We start from the raw sequence: 21,578 nt of genomic DNA on the forward strand, positions 1-21,578 counted from the left end.
TAAGCAGCCTGTGCAAGTTATGACCATATATATTGTAATGGTATGGCCTGTTTTATACTTGACTCTACATCTGGACATATTGTGGTTAACCATGGCTGCTTTTAATATTGCAAAATCACATACTGGAACATACTAGATATCTTGGAATGTCATGCAATATGCTGCTGGCATGTGTAATGTAGGACATAGGCTCCCTCCTTGACTTGGCGAATAGACTTGTGAGAGATCGATATCTGCAAACATCCTTGAGTATAAATGCCAGAGCACAATTGCCGGTAAAGGTAAAGATAGGTAAAGACTATCCCTAGTTGTAGGAACGATTGACTTGCTGGTCCCTTCTGAGAACACTGAGCAAATCCTTTGAAAGTGAATGCTTCTCTGCTTGTTCTCCCTCATTCCCTTGCGAAGAATTTCTCAGAATGAATTCTTCTGTCTGTTCAGTTTATAGGATGCCTTAGGGTCATTGTGACAGGGTTAGATTCCCACTTAGCCAGGGAGACCCTTAATGGGTGACGTTGGAGAAATCACACTCTCTCAGCCTCAGAGGAAGGCAATAGCAAAGCCCCTCTGAACAAAACTTGCTGAGACAACACCATGGTAGGTTCACCTTAGGGTTGTCATAAATCAGATGGGACTTAAAGATACATAACAACCCACATATTCTCCAGGTCATTCCAGAAATTTCCATTTTAGCATCTGCTTTGTGGGATTGTTTTAAAACTAGGGTATGGAGTAGGTCTGCTAGTGTATCTATGGCCATCATTTTGCTGTGCCCTATGTGAACTGTTAGTACTTGGATAGATCTCACGCCAGTCCTTGTTTCTTGGCTTCTGTTTTCTTAATTGTAAGGTTGGGACCTTGTGAAACATTGCAGAGAACATTCCTGTAACCTAAAGGGAAGGTGTTGATGGCTTGCGTTGTTGTGCAATGAGGAATGAGATTGAGGGAACTCCAGAATGGATATTCCATGGTCGAGATTGCTAGATTCACAGGCTGATTTGGTTTATCTTTTGCCTTCTTGTTCTCAGTCTTCTCAAGGTGGTGGACACCGGACTCTGCTGTATGGACACGCTATTCTTCTCCGGCATTCCCACAGCGGCATGGTAAGGAGAAGGGAGACCTGGAAAGATTTGTACCTTGAAGAAAGGAAGCATGGAAGGAGGGGGACCTAGTGCAACACACGGTGACTTTATAGTTCGATAGGCGTAGGGACAGTATCTGAGACAGCCTCAGCAGAACCATTTTGTGTTGCCACCCTCAGCCCTGAGCCAAGCAGATTTATTTTCAAGCATGCGTCATATGTTCTCTTTCTGGGATGCAGAAATTGCAAGGACTCCAGAAAGGGGTTTTTAAGAGGTGGGCACATTTCTCAGCCAAGACGGTGTCAAACGTTGAAAGGGCTGAGAGGCCGAATGTAAGCTCTAAGTCAAGAAGCTGAGGTCATCCAGGGTGGGGTGGTGTACTTTCCTTCTGGGTCGACATTCCCGAGAGGACTGTGCGAGAGTGTGCGCGCGGCATAAGAGCAACTGGCCACTCTTTTAGTGGTGCTTGTGTTCACATAGAGACTCTCCATGGCTGATTTACTGCTGGACCTATTGCTTGAGATTCCTTGGTTATGTAGAATTTCATTCGATCATTGGTAGTTCAGTATTACATTACAGTTGGTAGAAGTTACAGTAAGAACATTAAAAATACTTCACCACTTTGGACCAAGATGGTCTCTTTATTCAAACATTTTGTCTCTAACCCTGTGACAAACCAAATCTGTAATAATGTACAGATGAAAAACAAAATGTAGATTAAAGCACAGCATAAAAACAAATGCATTTAAAAACAGTTAAGACACAACAATAAAAAGATATAATTAGTATCCAGATTGTTAGATTGTTAGATAGACAATTATTGAAAGTTATGTCTTTAAGCAGTGATGTAAAGAGCAGACTTCAGGATGATGGGTTTGTTTTTCACCCATTTGATGTCAAGAGGTTCAAGAAGGTTTTTCTATCCTTAGTATTTAAGCTGCCTAACCACATCCCGGTCCCTGACGGATAAACTCGCCTTTGACGTGGGCCTGCAAGAAGATGCAACAGGTATGTGGCTGTGCGCTTATACGAAAAAGGTGCATGGGGATGTTCTTTGGAGGGATAAGATAAAAAGAATCTTAATTCTAAATATAAGGTACCACTCAGTGATAACAGACTCTATTGAATCCTGGGAAAAGGTCCGAAAACAGATACACCCATAAAGGCTTTTTTACAAATTGCATTCTGTGCCGCCACGAGCATGCGCCACCGTGAGCATGTGCCCTATTATTTTCTATGGGGCTTTAGCATACACTCTTTTCCCCATACATGGGAGGGTCCAGAGCGGATCCCCGCGTATGGGGAGGGCAGATTGTACGTCTCTGTGGTTGCTCACACATACCCACAATCTGTCCCACTGTCAGGAGAAGCCTGTTGGTGGACCATCCATCCTGCCTCCAAACAGCGATCAGAAGGAGAGAAGGTCCGCGTCGGTGATGATCTCATCCTTGTAAGCGTCTCTTCTGAGCGCTACTTGGTGAGTGTCAAGAACTTACTTCCAATATTCAGTTGAAATCTGCCCCCTGTAACTTAAAACCATTAGGCCTGTTTGGCCGGGGTGCTGAGAAGCACTATAAAACCCATCTGGCAGTTGTGGTTGTTTGTGGAGGAGGGGAGGTAAAGGCGATCTTCACATGCTCAGGGACACTCTCTTCTTTAGCAATCTCAGAGGCTAAGCCACAGTGAGACCTGACTCTTGTTCCAAGCCCTGATTAAATGTGAAGTCGAAGGCTTTCATGGCCGGCATCTTTCTCTGAAGATGCCAGCCACAGATGCTGGTGAAACGTCTGGAAGAAACTCTGCTAGAACATGGCCACATAGCCCGAAAAACCCACAAAAAAACCCTAATTAAATTATTGGCCACGTCGAAGTCTCCTCCTAATCCTATTCCTTTCTCACCATTGTTTTTACCTACTTTTGTTTTTCTCAATGATGTCCTTCCTGTCTTCCAGCATCTGTCAACAGCCAGTGGAGAACTTCAGGCAGACGCCTCCTTCATGCAAACGCTTTGGAACATGAACCCCATCTGCTCAGGCTGTGAAGAAGGTGTGTGTTTCCTTACGGGAGGAGTGGGCAACTGCAGCACATCTGGTGACCACTTTTAAGCCCTGGGCCTCTCTGGGGCCTGAATGGGATACTAAAAAATAAAATACATAGATACACAAAGTAACTGCAGAGCACTTTTGATGCAGAACATTTTTGGAAAATTGATATTTTTGACATTGGCTAGGGAGGCCTACAACCCAATTAAAAAGTAAATTATTATGCCAGGAAGTGTTCAGGAGCAGCAATTCATCTTCTTCTGGCCCAAAAAAGGGTTTATTTGGGGATTCTGAAGGTGTTGAGGGGCACAAAATCGTCCTGGGGGCAGCATTCCTCCCCAATGTTAGGGCACGGTCTGCAGGCATACATTGCAGTCAACTGGCTGAAAAGAAGTTGATCTGTGTCACCTTGAGGTCTGTGATGGAAAAGAAATACACGCCATAATATAAAACCAGAGAAATGAATTGCTTCCATTCATCCTATGTTGGACCTTGTATGGTACAGAGAAGAGCTCAGCATGAGGAAAAAAACCTTGTGTCCCCTGGAAGGCATCTAAGAGAATGTGTGGACGAAAAATGATTATTTTTAATGGAATGGAGGGTACGGTGGCAAGTGTAACCCTCCAAGATCTCATTGTGGAGCTAATGTGACCCCCAGCCCCCCACCCTTGCCCATCTCTGGCTCAGTGAGATATTGCCCAGAAAATGATTCAAACACCATTTGCACCCCTAGCTACTGGATTTCCCCCTTGTGGCCATTGCTCATTTCTCCCTTTCTTTCCTGTCTGTGTAGGGTGTGTGACTGGGGGCCATGTTATGCGTCTCTTCCATGGCCACATGGATGAGTGCCTCACCATCTCTACCACAGACCCGAATGAAGACCAGCGCAGGTGAGCATTGTGTATGGAGGTATATCATACCCTCCAACATTTCACAGATGCAAACAGGGACACGTATGGCCAGGCAACATCAGAGCATGGTCAAGATGGCAAATGATGTCAGTGACGAAGAGCACACATGCCAGAAAAGGCTGTAACAGTTTCCTTTTGCCTGAGCCTTCTGGGAAGGGCAAGACTGTCCTCTCCCCTCCCCTCTGCTGAGTTAATTGAATGCAAACAGCCTTTGTATTTTTAAACTCAGTTTGCAGCAATGGAAATAAGATGAGAACAGGAGGGGACTGGGAGAAGAAGAGGAGTACTGGGACATTTTAAAAGCAGCTGAAAAAGTGGGATAGCCATCTGTCGGGAATACTTTGATGGTGTATTCCTGCATGACAAGGGGTTGGACTGGATAGTCCTTGTGGCCTCCTGCAACTCTGTGAATCAGGACTGTCCCTGTCATATCAGGAGTCAGGACAGTTGCAGGGTATGCTGTATGTATGTCACTTAAAAAGAAGAGCAGAAAGAGAAAGATGCTTGAGGAGCTTTATTGCCTAAAGGGGATGAAGCTGGGAAGGGATAACAGGAACGAAGAGGTGCAAATGCTGTTTTACATACTTTGTAAATGAGGAGGATTACCCTTGCATCCCAAACTGGCTAGATTTGACTCTTGGTTGAGAGACAGGAGCTCCAGTGACCTTCTTCTGCTCCTCAATTCACATTTACAGGGTGGTGAACTATGAAGGTGGAGCTGTCTGTTCCCAGGCGCGTTCTCTCTGGCGTCTGGAGCCCTTGCGCATCAGGTGAGGACTATATTCTATACTTTCTCTGTTCAGGGAAGACTTAATAAATTGTGGAACTTCCTTCTGAGCTGACTGTCTCTCTGTTCTTCCTTTACACATTTCTTATTTTATAAATTTATGGAGCTCCCTAGTGGTCTGTCTGTGAACAGAGTGATGGGTAAGATAGGCCTTTGGCTAGTGTGGTTCTCCTTATGTCCTAAGAAGTAGGTATTGCAGGGAAGAGACCCTATTTCTTTGAACAAGAGGCCTTTTTCTATCCCAACAGCTGGAGCGGTAGCCACATGAAGTGGGGCCAGCCGTTCCGCGTCCGCCATGTCACCACAGGCCGCTACCTGGCCTTGACGGAAGAAAAGGGACTGGTTGTAGTGGATGCTGAGAAAGCCAACACCAAAGCCACAGCTTTTTGCTTCCGGGTCTCTAAGGTGAGAGGAGTTCCTCCATAAGCAGTGACTGCTATATTGAGATGGCTACATGTTTGAGGAAGCCCAAGATAACAACATACAGCTATTCCGGATGGATGAAAAATGTCTTTTGGTACTGCCCAAAGCTTCTGGTGGGAACATTTTGACATTTGGGGGACTACATTTTCTTTTGAAGGCAGATGGTCAGAGGGTATGTGTAGCCTGTGGTTGTCCAAAGTGGGGTAAATGTGCCCCTTGAAGCCTCATCCCTACAGTATCTGAAAATAAGTTATGCCAAATTTTGAAGATATTTTCTTTTCTTTTTTCACTCTGTCTCTCATTTTATCTCTTGCCCTTTTAGGAAAAGCTGGATGTTGCCCCCAAACGAGATGTGGAAGGGATGGGAGCTCCGGAGATCAAGTATGGGGAGTCCATGTGCTTTGTGCAGCATGTCGACAGTGGCCTCTGGGTGACGTATGCAGCAGCTGATGCCAAGGCACTGCGCCTGGGGCTGCTCAAGAGAAGGGTGAGTCTTGGAAGGCTGAGATGGTGGTCTTGAACCCATTAGGCATGTAAGAGATGTGTGCAACCCATAGGGACCTGAGCATCAGATTGTTTGGAATGAAGAGCCTGCCCTTGAGTTACCAGCTTTATAGTCCCTCTTGGTGCATTCTGGTAGCTGTAGTACCAGCCTCTGGATGTCTGCCATAGTGGCACTGCAGAGTTTGGCTCTGGTGGTAGTGTTGCTTGAGAAGCTTGCCTGGTGACATGATATCTTTCATTGTCTGTCTGCCTTTGTATTCCCTACAGGCCATCTTGCATCAAGAAGGGCACATGGATGATGCACTTTCACTGACCCGATGCCAACATGAGGAGTCACAGGCTGCCCGGATGATCTACAGCACGTCTGGACTCTATAACCAGTTTATCAAGTAGGTCTTGAGAAGATTTCTACTCCCAAGTAAAACAAGATGTTAGCCAGACTGTAGTATGTTGTACAAGAGGCTTTCAACAAAAAATGGAAAGATCCTTTTTTGAAATACATCTTCCAGAGCCAGTGGCTGTGCTGGCTGGGAGATTCTGAGAGTTGTAGTCCAAAAGACGTAATGTTTTCAAGTGTTTACTATCACTTGTTAACTTCTCCCTCTCCAATCCATTGGCTGATCTGCTGCAATGTCATGGAAATATTTAGACTTTCAGAAAGCTGTGGCAAGGGAAGGATCATTGCCCAGTGTTTAATGATGGCAAACAATAAAGTTGATATAGAGAAAGGTCTTTAGATAGAAGAGAATAGAAGATACAGCACATGATTTCCATGCAAAATAGTCCACATTCACTTCCTAGCATCTCCGGTAAATAACCATGAAGGAGCCCAAGGCTGGGCAAAGTCTGGCCCGCAGACTGCACGTAACCACCAAAGTATTTTTGTGAAACCTCCCAAGTGTCCCCATGCTTCCAAACTTTGGCATTATAGGTCCAATATCCTGAAATTCCTGGGGAGAGTGTCTTGACCATTTCACCATATTTTCATGGTGCTCTGAGTCCCATTAGACGATTGTTCCCAGTCTCTGCAGACTTTGATTCTCTCCTGAGTTCTTTTTGTTCCTCCTCCTTTCTAGGAGCCTGGACACACTGAGCGGAAAGGTGAAGTCAAGCACCCCAGTGAGTCTTCCCATCGATGGGATGATTCTCAGCTTGCAGGACCTGATCACTTACTTCCAGCACCCAGAGGAAGAGCTCCAGCATGAGGAGAAACAGACCAAGCTCCGTTCTCTCAAAAACAGGCAAAACCTCTTCCAGGAGGAGGTGAGCAACTGGTGCAACAAACTGGGGCAGATTACAATAAGCAGGGCCTGGATCTGGTGGAAGTCCATTATTGGAGTTGCTGACCTTGTGGGCCAAACTCATCTTTACACTCAGAACTTGAAATCCTCCTGGGAGATTTCATGAGTTCTAATTTTTAAAAAAGTCATGTTTTCAAGCACAAATTTAAATTGATCAGCAACACAACAAAGAATTAAGGTTGGGGAGGACTTACCTTGAATCAGAGATTGATAAGGCCACCAGAATGCAGATTAGGGGAGATGTGGCCATTGTGGATAAACGTTTCCTTCTTTGTGAATGGTCATGCATCTCACTGCATTTCAAACGAGGCAACTACTCAGGTGGGATTGTGGAGTGGCTAGGAGGCCTGAGCATGTTCTCTGCTGTTTTGCAGGGGATGATCACCCTCGTTCTGAATTGCATTGACCGTCTCAATGTGTACAGCACTGCCGCGCACTTTGCAGAGTATGCTGGCGAGGAGGCAGCAGAGTCCTGGAAGGAGATTGTCAACCTGTTGTATGAGTTGCTTGGTATGGAGGCCAAGAGCTGGGCTGCAGAATAACTGGTTTTCACGTTTCACGCTACTGGTTTTCACATTGAGGCTCACACACACTCCTGATGTGCTGTTGAGCTTACAGGGCTCTCTCAAATAGTGGGAATGGGCAGGATGTTGGGAGCAAAAAGCTGGGGTGGAGAAGAGCATTGATTTCTAATTCCAATTCAGCCTAGATTGGGTTATAGCTTTCACTATCTGTCTCCTGAATGTTCATCTTGTAGGATCTTCGGTCTCAGGAGACTTTTTAAGACAAGGAATCTTTGTTTCCTGGAGACTTCTGGGAGCTGTAGTCCAGAACTGAAACTGTTTAAAGTTCTGAGCAGGCCTGCTATTGAAGAATTTTCTGATATACGTAATACTATTTCACTATAGTACCTTTGTAGTGCCAGGCATGTGCTATGCAAATTGTATACTTTTGTGCCAGGGGACAAACTGGGCATATTCACAATACCTGCCTCACCTTTCCTTTTTTGTCCTCACCCAAAGCCTCCCTGATCCGTGGGAACCGCTCCAATTGTGCCCTTTTCTCCAACAACCTGGATTGGCTGGTCAGCAAACTGGATCGACTGGAGGCTTCATCTGGTGAGTAAAGGTCTTTTTGGGGGGGGGTGTTTTAATATTTTGATTTGTTACACTGATGGCAGGTCTGGCATATGTCAAGCTAGGTGGGGTGGAGAGCAAGAATACTTCCAAATAAACAGCTCCTAGTGTTCAAAAGAGTGCCTGCTGTCAGCTTTGACTGACCTACCAGCTAGTATATTTCATGGACAGGGATAAAGTGGCTACAGTAATATATTCCTTGGCAACCTTCTAGTGAGGCTACTTCAGTGTCATCAACCTGGGGCTGTTGTTGAAGATGACACAGAACCAGCAGCTACAGCAATATGCTTCACCAATTGACAGGAACACATTACAGAAAGCATATTTCATCAATTCTAAAGGAACTGCACTGACTAGCAATATATTTCTAGCCTGAATTCAAAGTGCTGGTCATATCACTGGTTTAATATATCCCCATCCCACCCAAAAGTTACAGGCTGAGAATGAGGCCACATAAGGATGCTTACAAAACAGACTGGAGAAGGAGGCCAAAATGAAGATCAAGGGGCATTAAGAGGCAGATTCAGCAATGCTTTCCTTATTCACTAGAATAAACACAACTTTGGACAAGAATTCTTAACAATATCTAGACATGACTGATATTGGCTTTTGCCTGCTCTGTTCCACAGTCATATTTCCCTTCTTTATCTTCCTTGGCATGCAATGGAACTTTACATATAAAACTCACACCAATACACATTTTCCCCCTCTCTAAACCTGGTCTTATTCACCAGGCATCTTGGAGGTTTTGTACTGTGTGCTGATTGAAAGCCCTGAAGTGCTGAATATCATCCAGGAGAACCACATCAAGTCCATCATCTCACTACTGGACAAACATGGGCGAAATCATAAGGTACATTAAGCCAGCCTTGTGCTAGTGGTTTCTTTCCAAAGAGACATGGAATAGAAGTGCATCATCTGGTAAGAACCATTATCTCAGCAAGTGAGAGAAAGGGTAGATGTGGGGAATGAGTGCAACAAGTAAGTCAGAGACTGCAGGCTTGTTAGTGATATATGTAAACATAAATCCAGCTGCATACCTCTCTCCAGTTGTTGCAGATGTTGGTATTACCTCTTCCCTCCCGCAACACCCGACGAACTCCAGGATTCACCATTTCTCTTAAATTTATTTTGCCTGTCCTTTTCAATCTTGGCAGGTTCTGGATGTCCTCTGTTCTCTGTGTGTCTGCAATGGTGTGGCTGTCCGTTCCAACCAAAACCTTATCACTGAAAACTTGCTTCCGGGGAGGGACCTGCTTTTGCAGACCAAACTCATCAACTATGTCACCAGGTTGGTATTTTGCTGCATTTGATGCTTACTGGCATCGCATAAGATGCAATTCTGCTGGAATGGAGAAAAGCAAAGACAGATGTGGGGGCATAATTAGTCTTCCTAAGAACCTGTTTTCATTTTTAAAAAAAATCATGGTTACCATCTTGAAGAGCATAATGTTTTGCCAATGTACTTTGTATGAATAATGGAGCTAGTGATGCTATTAGCTCCTCAGTGTCCCTCCTCACATTCTGGTCATCCTTATTTGGGGATAGCACAGAGCTGTGTTTGTGAACCAACCAGCCTATAAACCAGCCTGTTGCACTGAAAAGTAAACTGCTTACATAAGAAAGTATTAAGTACCTCCTTATGCAAGCTTGTGAAAGGCGGAACCAGGAGTTACGCAGATGTAGAGATCCCAACATGGTTCCAGTCTGTTTCTAGCCCTTATAAATTCCTAAGATGTGATGGAAATGATTGCTGAAACCTCAGAAGCCAGAGTAAGTAGAGTAAGATTTCTCAGTGATGGGACTGATGTGTTTGGGACTAGGATAGTTAAAGACAAGTAGAAATATATTTCAGAATGAATTATAGAAAATAAGAAAAGAAAGTTCCAGGTTTCCACTAGATAGTTAAACTAGAATTTAGATCTTGGATTACAGAATGTATGTGTTACGTTGAGAGCCAGAATGGTGTAGTGAATTGCGTGTTAGACTAGGACACTAGGAGAGCAGGGTTTGGATCTCCACTCAGCTATGGAAACCTAGTGTGTGACCTTGGGCAAATCATGCTCTCTCAGCCTCAAAAGAAGGCAAAGGCAAAACCACAAATGACAAGTTCACCGTCTCTGTTTCACTCTCTTGTTTTCAACAGCATGCGTCCCAACATCTTTCTGGGAACCCACGAAGGCTCCACCCAATACAAGAAGTGGTACTATGAGATGATTGTGGATTATGTGGAGCCATTTGTGACTTCGCAGGCCACGCATTTGCGAGTCGGCTGGGCCATGGCAGAGGGCTACAGCCCCTATCCTGGAGGCGGGGAAGGCTGGGGAGGCAACGGTGTTGGAGATGACCTCTACTCCTTTGGTTTTGATGGGCTGCACCTATGGTCAGGTACAGAACCTAAATGATGTGGTTTATGGATATATATATATATATATATGCTTGAACAGTATTATATCAATACATGGGCCTTGGAAAGTGTCCTTTCACCATGTGCTATGTTTTTAATGTCTTGGCTCCTCTTTCTGCAACTCAGGCCGTGTGGCTCGGCCAGTGACATCACCTGGACAGCACACGCTGGGGGCAGATGACGTAGTGAGCTGTTGTCTAGACCTGAGCGTACCCAGCATTTCTTTCCGCATCAACGGCTTCCCTGTCCAGGGCATGTTTGAGAACTTCAACTTGGATGGGCTCTTCTTTCCTGTGGTCAGCTTTTCTGCAGGCATCAAGTAAGTGCAACTCTGCTGGCATTTTTTTTTAATGCAGATTTACTAAGGAGCAAGTCTCTCAAAATCTCAGTGCATGTCTGAGGCTGGACTGGGAGTCACTCAGAGCCTGAAAGGACAGGCAAAAGAACAGAGGAGAGGGTTTAGTTCAGCACATCTACCATAGGGCCATTAGAATGACCCCATTTATTTATCTGTGTGAATGTTTCTAGGTTGCTTTTTCACTAAAAGACCTCCAAAGTGCCTTGTAATGTAAGAATCTGGGTTCCTTTCTCACAGGGGAAGGCACAACACTGAACTTTCTCTTTATTATTTGCCAGGGTGCGGTTCCTCCTGGGAGGACGTCATGGGGACTTCAAGTTCCTTCCTCCTCCAGGTTATGCTCCATGCTATGAGGCCCTCCTACCCCGCGACAAGATGCGTGTGGAGCCCATCAAGGAGTATAAGCATGACTTCAATGGGGTCCGGAATCTTTTAGGTCCTACACAGTCTTTGTCCCACACTGCCTTCACTCCTTACCCTGTGGACACCATCCAGGTAAGGTGGCTCAGGGGTCTTCAGTGGGGTTATCTTGCCTTTGGAGATGCATTTGGGAGCAATGCAAGGCATAACTTCCTTGGTGGCTTCTCACTGACTCGAGAACTCTCTGCCATAAGAAGCTAGCAGACCCTCTCTGCCATCATTTTTGTTCAGACAAGTCTATTGCTTTGACTGGCTGCGTGCTGTTGGTTCTTTTTACTGCTATGGTTTTAACTGTCTTTAAGTATTTTTTAAAGTTTTAACTGTATTTGTTTTTATTTCAATTGACCTCTTTAGCTACCTTGAGCTTCATTTTGGTAAAGAAAAGAAAGATCTAAATGTGACAATAGCTAAATGGAAGTAAAGCTTGCAAAGTTAGAATTGGGAGCAAGTTTGAAAGTAGTTGCCTTTAAATAAAGAATAGATGATCTTTTTATGGTAAAGGGTTACATTGGTAGCTAGAGAATTCCTCCAACAGTTGCACCATTGTAAAGGGCCTTGGAAAGCAGCCCCATCCTTCACCTTTCTCTTTTTGGATCACACTAGTATGTCCGCTATTAACTGTTCTCTTTATCTTCTTCACAGATTGTGTTACCTCCCCATCTTGAGCGGATCCGGGAAAAATTGGCGGAGAATATCCATGAACTTTGGGCCCTAACTCGCATTGAACAAGGATGGACTTATGGAACTGTGAGTATTTGCTGCATGACAATGGGACATTTGGATCCATTAATCCTCCCTTCTGCTTCTGTATAAAGTCTGTAATGATGCCACTTCTTCCCAACCTAGTATCCTCTTCCCCAGATCACCACCAGAGTTGGGCTTCTGAATCTTAACCTCCTGTGCATGAGTCTCTATTCTCTCCAGCACACTTGAACCACATATTGTGCTTTTCTGCCCCTTTTCAGATTCGGGACGACAACAAACGCTTACATCCATGTTTGCTGGATTTCCACAGCCTGCCTGAGCCAGAACGCAATTACAATCTGCAGATGTCAGGAGAGACACTCAAGTGAGTTGGCTGTGGGGAAAGCCCCAGTGGCAGATTTAGTGGAATTTAAGTTGGTCCACTATTCACTGTGTTTAGAGCAGAACTTGGAAAATATCACATGTAGACTACAACTCTTGGAATCCCCTACCAGCATAGTCAGTGGAGTTGCCAAGCTACTAGTGAGTGAAAAGAAAGTCAACACAATGCACTGCCTGACATTCAACAAGTGCCGGAGTGAGGCTCACTCAAGAATAATTTAGCTTTGTATCTCAGTGCAACTTCAGTGATGCATTTGAATTCTCCCAGTAACTCAAGAATTAGAAATGTTTTGTGTCATCACTGATTGATTCCTGTCCAGGAAAGTGAGGGGAAGAGAGGAGATGGATTTGACTCACATTAGGGGGTATTATTTAATTATTTCTCTACTCTCTCGAGGACCTTACTTGCTCTGGGTTGCCATGTGGGGATGGCAGATGAGAAAGCTGAAGAGAACCTCAAGAAAACGAAGCTTCCCAAAACGTAAGCATCTGCATGCAAAGACTGTGTATGCAACAGGGTATGGTGATTTTGCTGTATATCACCAGTAAGTTAGCCTTCCACAATCAGGGAACCTCCAGATAGGTTGAGCTTACCAAAGGGCTTGCAGGCTTGGGATGATGGAAACTATAGCCTGAAATGTCTGAAGACTGCCACATGGAGAAAAGCTGCAGAAGGTTATAGTTGTCTTTTGCTCTAGCATATTGAAGAACTGGCACAGAACATGCCTTGCATACAGAAGGTCTGAAATTCATTACCTAGTATTTCCATATATTTCCTTTGACAGGTACATGATGTCAAATGGCTATAAACCAGCACCACTGGATCTCAACCACATCAAGCTAACTCCAGCCCAGAATACCCTAGTGGACAAACTGGCTGAGAATGGGCACAACGTCTGGGCAAGGGATCGTGTCCAACAGGGCTGGACCTATAGTGTGTTGCAGGTGAGGGACATCAGAGGGATGTTAGCGAGATTCTTTATCATGAAGGCTAGAAGCCACAATCTGCAGGCTTCTCTGTAACATGAGAGGAGACTCTAACATTATACCAGTGAACCACATGAGCAAGATCTTGTGGCGTAGGACAGAAGGAGGCCCTTCCACAATTTCTATCGGTTTTCTAGCTAGGTGCACCTCTGTCCTCTATTTGTATCACTGCCTCACATAAGAGTTTCTTTCTCTGCTGCCACCCTTCTTAGGACATCAAAAACAAACGCAACCCCCGTCTGGTACCCTACAGCCTGTTAGATGAGCGAACCAAGAAAACAAACCGGGACAGCTTGCGTGAAGCAGTGCGCACTCTCATCGGCTATGGATACAACATTGAGCCACCAGACCAAGAAGCCAGTGAGTAGCCTCATGCTCCTTTGGGTTTGCTTTTCCATCCATTTCACTGGGAGAGCAGATAGGAACAGTGATGTTGTCAGAGGAATCACATTACTCTACCTCTCTGTTCAGACCTTTGTCAGATGACTTGCTCTAGATACTTCTGTCTTCAAAGCCTATGTGCCGGGGCAGCTGGAACTAGGCTTTCTGCATGGCAGCACCCCATTTCAGAAATAGTCTTCCAGAAGCAGGGCCCACAAACATTGTCCACCTGTTTTACACTCACCCCTCTTCCTGGGCTCCACAGCAGGTCAAGACCAGACCAAAGCTCGATCAGAGAAGGTCCGCATCTTCAGGGCTGAACAATTCTATGCAATCAAATCAGGCAAATGGTACTTTGAGTTTGAGGCGGTCACCACTGGTGAGATGCGCGTGGGCTGGGCACGACCAAATGTGCGCCCTGATGTGGAACTGGGAGCGGATGAGCTTTCCTACGTCTTCAATGGACATCGGGTGAGTCTGGGAGAGTGGCTGTGTTCCCATATTCCCCATCCTTGGATCTTCTTTGTTTTAATTTGTTTTAATGTGTATTTTTAATATGTGAATTGTGGTATTGTTTTTACTGACTGTCTTTACTGACACTTGTACACCGCTTTGATCCTGGGAAAAGCGGTTAATAAATAAACAATTTATTATTATTATTATTCTTGAGTGATTGCAAATTATGTGTTCCCACAACTTTGTCCGACCCCCTTCCTCTCTTGCTCCCTGGTTCTCTTTCCCACTATTTAGGGTCAGCGCTGGCACATAGGTAGTGAACCTTTTGGCCGTCCATGGCAACCAGGAGATGTGGTTGGCTGCATGATAGACCTCATTGACCAAAACATCATGTTCACGCTTAATGGGGAGATGCTGATCAGTGACTCTGGATCGGAGCTGGCCTTTAAAGACATTGAGATTGGAGATGGTAAGCAAATGAGGATACAATTGGGGTCTCTCACCCTAACTACTTTTTATTGGATGATGTTGATGGTGGTGGTGATGACATTCAGAATAGCCCTAGGTAGATGGAAAGGCTCTAGCACAATATAGAACAGAGCTGAAGGGGAGACCCAGGTTTTATTGTCTCTTTTTGGTCACTTGCAGGCTTCATCCCAGTATGCAGCTTGGGCTTGTCCCAGGTTGGGCGCCTTAACTTGGGTCAGGACGTCAGCAGTCTTCGCTACTTCACCATCTGTGGCTTACAGGAGGGCTTTGAGCCCTTTGCTATCAACATGAAGCGGGACATCACCATGTGGTTCAGCAAGAGCCTGCCCCAGTTTTCCCCAGTGCCGGCAGAACACCCACATTATGAGGTAAACAGGACATGGTAGAGTGGTACCTGTTGCCTGTGTGGAAAGTTTTTTGGGGGGATGTAGTTCTGTGAACAACAACAACACCATAGAAAGGAGCTCTCAGATTCAGAGAAGCTAGTGGTGATTGCAAAGCAAGTGTAGTGGAATCTCCTTCCTTAGAGACAATGGGCTAGAGCTGCAGAAGAGATGCCTGTGACTGAGAAACTGTGCAAGGGAAGCATGCACTCATTAGGAGATGAAGCCTTGCTATCTAGGACAGTGGTTTTCAAACTTCCTGCCTTCCAAGAGTGTGCATACAGTAATCTTATGTGCCTCGGTGTTGTCAGAGAAAGATCAGTAGTGGTAAGCAAGTGGTCTTTTGGGGACGTTTATCTGCTGTTAGTCATCTTTTAATTTCGGAACATCTGATGAACCTACGAGAAACACCAGAATTTCCTAGAATGCAATTTGAAAAAGTTGGTCATGAGTCAACTGGAGCCGCAGCATTAAGGCACTTTGGCCCTCGGCCACCCTAACCTTTTCTCCTTCCTTTGCAGGTGTCACGGATGGACGGTACTGTGGACAACCCACCGTGCCTCAAACTGACGCACCGGACATTTGGCTCACAGAACGCAATTTTAGAACTCCTTTTCTTGCGCCTCAGCATGCCTGTGGAGTTCCACGAGAAGTTCAAAATCACAGCTGGCACCACTCCGCTCACCCATGCTTTCACCATCCCTGAAGATGAAGTCAAAGACATTGACCTCGATTCGGAGTTTGAGCAGCTGAAGAAAACTGCCAGCCGCAAGGAAGCTGAGGAGGCCGAGAAGGAGAAACAAGGCCCTCCGCCACCCGGTACCCCTAAAGAGCCTCCTAAAGAGCCCCCCAAGGCTGAGAATGAAAAGGACTCCTCCACAGAGAAAAGCAAGACAAAACGAGGGTGAGGGCAGTGTGGATAAAGATGTGTGGATCTTTCTCTTTACAGGCACTGGCTGTCATCCGGAAAGAATTCTGGACCACGTGGTGGAAATGGACAACCCCTGTGGAATTCATGATCATGAGAAAGATCTTTAGCTGTGTTGTAGGGTATTTTAATGGACAAATTTCCATACAGGCTGGTTGGCCCAAGTGGGAAGAAACAGGCTTAGATAGGAAAAGAAGGACCTTGTTACAAAGAGCAATAGCCCTGGCCCATGTTTTACTACACCTGTGCGGTTAACAGCTTGATCTGATGTTTATTGAGGCAAGAGGCAAGGAGGCCTGGCCCTATAATAAGGCAAGGTGAGGCAGTGACCTCCAGCAGCACATGCCTCTGACTGTTCCCCTCTCTTCAAGGACAGAGCTATGTGTACAAAGCATGTCATGCGTTCCCTAAACTAGCAACCAGGTATGTTAGTTTTGCTCACTTCTTGTTAAAAAGGGCCTTTCCCAGGCTTAAAATGACCCAGAAAGGCCCCAAAACCTGGTGAAAATGATCCCCATATCCCTAGAGCAAGTGGGTGTGGAGTGAGGTGGGAATGCAGCCCTTTAAAGTCTCAGGGGGTACTAATGCATCCCCTTACTTTCTACAGTTGGCTAACCCTGCATTAGAGAAAGACACAATTCTTGGAGTGGAGCATTTTCTGCATTTTCTGATCCCCCAATATTTTCTCCAGCTTCCTGTTCAAAGCCAAGAAGGCCACTACATTCATCACCCCACCACCTGTGGTCCCCACAGTACCTCGGCTGGAAGAAGAGGTGGTCCCAGATGACCGAGATGACCCCGAGATCATCATGAACACCACAACGGTAATAGCAGGTCACACAGTTTTGTCCTGGGTGCAGTGGAAGTGGTGTGATGATACTTGTAGTTTCAGTACCAAACACTAGGTATCTCCCCTAGGTTTTATGTGCTTAAGGGTTATATGGAGAGAGAAACAAGACAAACTGATGCATGCTGAAGCATTTTTATGTCTTATTTGCAATTTCTAAATGGTTGCCTGAAAATAACATATGTTGGCACATCAGGGGGGCTTTGGGGGTGTTCTGGGGAGCTTGGGGTGCCACAAAAATGGGGTTTGGGACTGCTTACAGCCCATGGGTGACACTTTCCCAATCTATGCTAAACCATAGCTTATGTTACAAAAATGAGGTTATATGAGTGCTGGGTAGGGCTTTCCTGACCCTTCCCTCCTCTGGTGCATAACTGAAGGACAGACTGCAAGAAACTATTTTCTAATTCATACTAAGCACATACTAATTTCTAATTCATACTAAGTAAATCCAAACTGTAGTTAGTTGAATTAGTAGTTTATTGGCACAAGTTTATTATTAAAAACCATGGCTTGATTAGGGCTTATTTTACTAAACCAGAGTTTCTCCTTTTTGGGTATAACAACAAACTGCAGTTACTAAAAACTTAGAAGGAGATGCTTTAGATCTCTTTCTCTGACATATGCCTAATGATAGACCCATATCTAATGACTTATATCCTGCTTCTTCTCTTTCTTTCCCTTCAACCCTCATAGTATTACTACTCAGTCCGGATCTTTGCAGGCCAGGAGCCCACCTGTGTATGGGTAGGCTGGGTCACACCTGACTACCATCAATATGACATGAACTTTGACCTCACCAAAGTGCGAAATGTCACGGTGACCATGGGTGATGACAAGGGAAACATCCATGACAGGTGAGAGCCAGTTCTGCTATGTATTGTAGGTCTCTTGAAAGTGGTCTCTGATGCCTGTCTTCTCAAACCAGAAGAAGAAGGAATTGAAAGGATGGCTAAGCAGAAACAAGGAAACTTGGGGTGTGCTCTGGAGCAAGAATGGACACTTTTTGGCCTTCCAGATGTTGTTGAGAAGAAGTCTAACTTGGGAACTGTGGTACTCTTGAAATTAGTCTCTGAGACCTGTGTCTTGCATGACTAAAAGCAGGCAAGAGTTTAAAAGAGGCTTAAACTGGGATGGAGACACTTGGGGCATGTTCTCGGGTAAGCATAGACAACGTGTGGCCTTCCAGATGTCATTGAGACCAAGTTCTAATCATCACCAACCACTGGCTCTGTTGGATGGATTGGATGAGAACTGCAATCTGAGAAGATCTGGGATGCCACAGGTCACCCATCCTTGCTCTGGAGCTGTTGGAGGTACCTTAGGAAAGACTTGGTTGGTTGGAAACCTCAATAATCTTTCTTCGTTTGGTAGCATCAAGCGAAGCAACTGCTACATGGTCTGGGGAGGAGACTTTGTCAGCAGTACTCAGCAGACTCGGGTCAGCACTGTGGACTTGGTCATTGGGTGCCTTGTTGACCTTGCCACCGGCCTGATGACCTTCACAGCCAACGGAAAAGAGGTCAACACTTTCTTCCAGGTGAGTAGGACTCCTTGCTTGAAGGAAAGAACACATTTCCCAGGAGACTGTGGTCTGTGGAGATCTTCCACCAGACAAAAAGAAGTTCCTCTTTATACAAGAAATAAATACAAGGCATCTGTTGCCATGATATGTGGGAATGGCTATAGGAACTGAGATCTTTAAAATAGGACTAGGGCAACATATGTCAGTCACTCAGTAAATATTAAGGTTAAGTTAAGGTAGCCATACATCCTCCTTTTCCCAGATGTGTCTTCTTTTTCAGAGCTAAATTTCTGTCTGTGTGTTGTTGTTGTTTTACAAAGTGTGGACTGGAGGACGTGGGCTAAATAGTCATTAAATATATCTAAATTATCAATTAAAATTGTTGTTATTTAATTGTTGTGAAGGTTAAGAACATAGAAGCAGGACACTTTTTAGAGCAGGAGATGGACAATGCAAGCCATCATCTCAACATTTGTTGATGTGGTTTAAATATGATGATTTATATTCCAAAAAGTACCACTCACTTTTAAATTGAGTTGACATCAGTATCTTCACAAAAGAATCCTAACAAAACTACCATTCCCAGAGTTCCTTCACTGAGTTAGAAAGTTCTTCTCTATTTGTTTATATCATGTTTTCTGAGGCACCTATCTCGTTCCAGGTGGAGCCAAACACAAAGCTGTTTCCTGCTGTCTTTGCTCTCCCAACAAGCCAGAATGTCATCCAGTTTGAACTGGGCAAATTGAAGGTAAGGCCCATCCTATTAGAACAACAGAATGAAGGGAAGCTTGCAATTCCGACTCTGATAATTGCTACATTCCCTTTTCATTCTCTTATAGAACATCATGCCCCTCTCAGCTGCCATGTTCCGTAGTGAACGGAAGAACCCAGAACCCCAGTGTCCACCAAGGCTTGTTATCCAGATGCTGACACCAATGACCTGGAGCCGCATGCCCAATGAGTTCCTGCGGGTTGATGTTGCTCGCTTCAGTGATCGGCATGGCTGGATGGTCGAGTGCACGGATCCTAACATCATGATGGCTCTCCACATCCCAGAAGAAAGTCGGTGAGTCTTTTGTGCCCCCCCACCTTGGAAAAGTCACTGGGAATAAGTCCTACTGTAATCATTTGGGTTTATCCCTGAGTAGACATTCATGGCAGAATCTGCTAGTGTCTGAATGTTTTATCTCTTTCACCTCTCTGCACGCTTTCAGGTGCATCGACATCTTGGAGCTGTCAGAACGTCTGGAACTATTGAAGTTCCACTCCCACAGCCTGAAGCTCTACTGTGCCGTGTGTGCCTTGGGCAACAATCGGGTGGCGCATGCCTTGTGCAGCCATGTGGATGAGTCGCAGCTGCTGTACACCATTGAGAGCAACCATCTTCCTGGCCTTCTGCGCAGTGGCTACTATGACCTGCTCATCAGCATGCACTTAGAGTCTGCCAAACGCTCCCGCCTCATGATGAACAGCGAGTTCATTGTCCCCATGACAGATCAGACCAAGGGCATCACTCTTTTCCCGGATGACACCAAAAAGCCTGGTTTACCTGGCGTGGGCATGAGCGCCTGTTTACGTCCTCCTCTGCACTTCTCAGAAACCTGCTTTGTTAGCACCAACTCTGAGCTGTATCAGCTGAGTCCTTCCATCCCCTTGGATATCCTCAAGGTGAAGGCCATCAACATGCTGACCGAGGCTGTCCAAGATGGTGGGCAGCACACCCGTGACCCTGTTGGGGGCAGCGTGGAGTTCCAGTTTGTGCCAGTCCTCAAGTTAATCTGCACCCTCCTCATCATGGCTATCTTTGAAGATGAGGATGTACGGCACATCCTCAAGATGATCGAACCCTATGTCTTTGGGGAGTCCAAGGAAGAGGAGGAGGAAGTGCCGGCGGGTGAAGAAGGAGCTGAAGAAGGGGAAGAGCTGGTGGCTGAGGAAGAAGAGGAGTTGGTGGCAATGGAGGAGGAAGAAGGCGATGGGGCAGAGAAAGAGGCTGGAGGAGGGCAGAAGGAGGAAGCAGAGGAGGGTGACAAGAGGGAGTTGAAAGCCATTGAGGCTGGGGAAGCAGAAGCCAAGGAAGAAGAGGAAGGATTGGAGGAGGGCCTGCTACAGATGAAGCTTCCTGAATCTGTCAAACTGCAGGTAAAGAATGTGGTGTTCATCTGTTTGTGGAAACCCTTCACTAGCTGCTCCCAGGCATTTTGGTGGACTTTTTCAAAGGAGGGGTTAGACAAATTCAAGGAGGCAACTCATCATTGTAGGTATATATTATATGTTTTGCCTTGCATAGTCTCAGAGGTAATGTGCTTCAGACTAGCCTAGGCAAAACTTGCCCCTGCTGTCTGGGTTCAAGAATGAAGGTGTTAGTGAACCAAAGACAGCAGTTTATTCAATGGCATGCCAGTCCAGATGTCTACCATTCAAACTGAGCAACCTGGCACAAATCATAGGGGTATGCTAGATATATATTAGCCAGTCATATGGCCACACTCTGACCTTTCCACATCAATACTAGTTGCCAGGGAACATGAGTAAGAGGGTGCTATTGCACATGTGCGACTTGTGTACTTGCAATATGGAAACAGACTGCTGGACTAGAGAGAGGCTTTTGGTCTGATCCTGGAAAGCTCTTCTTTCATTCTTACTTCCATAGATGGGAGAAGAAGCAATTTCTCCAAGCTTTGTTTCTAGCATAGGTATAATCTGCATACAGTGTCCTAATTGCTGCATTCTACACTAGCTCCAGGTTCCAAACCAGTCTGAAGGACAGCCGTACAGAGAACATATGGCAGCAATCAATTGTCATGTTTGCCCTCATTTCTCAGTCCCTTCTGCTCATGACTGGGCAGGGCTGATCCAAAAAAATTTGCTACAAGAGATAAAGGACAAGAGGATGCACCCTTCCCAGTTCCAAACACAGCAACAAACTAGATTGGCACTGGATCCAACAATGGCAGGGAGAGAATGCCCACTACCACACCCAAAGCAGCACATTAATGTGGGGAGGTATAGGGCAGGAAATGTGGCACACACAGCCCTGTTGTCTATGTGTAGAATGGACAGGAGATCCATGAGGAATGGCTGGGGAATTTTGGCTGCTGCATCTTCTCCCTAAGAACCTCACC

The 21,578-nt window shown here is 45.5% G+C and overlaps 1 protein-coding gene across 12 annotated transcripts in view; it reads left to right on the forward strand.

Annotated features, from left to right (window-relative positions):
* The window catches only part of LOC149304565 (ryanodine receptor 1-like), a 105,737-nt gene that overhangs the window by 25,247 nt on the left and 58,912 nt on the right, over positions 1–21,578 (forward strand). For 9 of the 12 annotated variants that reach the window (XM_089479467.1, XM_089479474.1, XM_089479471.1 and 6 more), the window contains 32 exons: positions 1,029–1,103; positions 2,012–2,090; positions 2,447–2,559; positions 3,035–3,128; positions 3,918–4,014; positions 4,731–4,805; positions 5,071–5,227; positions 5,568–5,732; positions 6,017–6,138; positions 6,826–7,012; positions 7,425–7,560; positions 8,073–8,168; positions 8,921–9,039; positions 9,344–9,477; positions 10,333–10,574; positions 10,720–10,912; positions 11,230–11,446; positions 12,014–12,118; positions 12,337–12,440; positions 12,855–12,938; positions 13,243–13,402; positions 13,657–13,804; positions 14,091–14,296; positions 14,576–14,750; positions 14,930–15,138; positions 15,675–16,057; positions 16,773–16,905; positions 17,625–17,785; positions 18,303–18,468; positions 19,115–19,201; positions 19,293–19,519; positions 19,668–20,595. In XM_089479467.1, the coding sequence (XP_089335593.1) occupies positions 1,029–1,103; positions 2,012–2,090; positions 2,447–2,559; positions 3,035–3,128; positions 3,918–4,014; positions 4,731–4,805; positions 5,071–5,227; positions 5,568–5,732; positions 6,017–6,138; positions 6,826–7,012; positions 7,425–7,560; positions 8,073–8,168; positions 8,921–9,039; positions 9,344–9,477; positions 10,333–10,574; positions 10,720–10,912; positions 11,230–11,446; positions 12,014–12,118; positions 12,337–12,440; positions 12,855–12,938; positions 13,243–13,402; positions 13,657–13,804; positions 14,091–14,296; positions 14,576–14,750; positions 14,930–15,138; positions 15,675–16,057; positions 16,773–16,905; positions 17,625–17,785; positions 18,303–18,468; positions 19,115–19,201; positions 19,293–19,519; positions 19,668–20,595 (5,577 nt within the window). The remainder of the gene's footprint in view (positions 1–1,028; positions 1,104–2,011; positions 2,091–2,446; positions 2,560–3,034; positions 3,129–3,917; positions 4,015–4,730; positions 4,806–5,070; positions 5,228–5,567; positions 5,733–6,016; positions 6,139–6,825; positions 7,013–7,424; positions 7,561–8,072; positions 8,169–8,920; positions 9,040–9,343; positions 9,478–10,332; positions 10,575–10,719; positions 10,913–11,229; positions 11,447–12,013; positions 12,119–12,336; positions 12,441–12,854; positions 12,939–13,242; positions 13,403–13,656; positions 13,805–14,090; positions 14,297–14,575; positions 14,751–14,929; positions 15,139–15,674; positions 16,058–16,772; positions 16,906–17,624; positions 17,786–18,302; positions 18,469–19,114; positions 19,202–19,292; positions 19,520–19,667; positions 20,596–21,578) is intronic. The other 3 variants (XM_089479468.1, XM_089479473.1, XM_089479477.1) reach the window with 1 other exon arrangement.

This window comes from Sceloporus occidentalis, unplaced genomic scaffold (assembly GCF_023333645.1).
Source record: "Sceloporus occidentalis isolate IW3139 unplaced genomic scaffold, rSceOcc1.0.p SCAF_13, whole genome shotgun sequence".
In the NCBI taxonomy this organism is placed as follows: domain Eukaryota; kingdom Metazoa; phylum Chordata; class Lepidosauria; order Squamata; family Phrynosomatidae; genus Sceloporus; species Sceloporus occidentalis.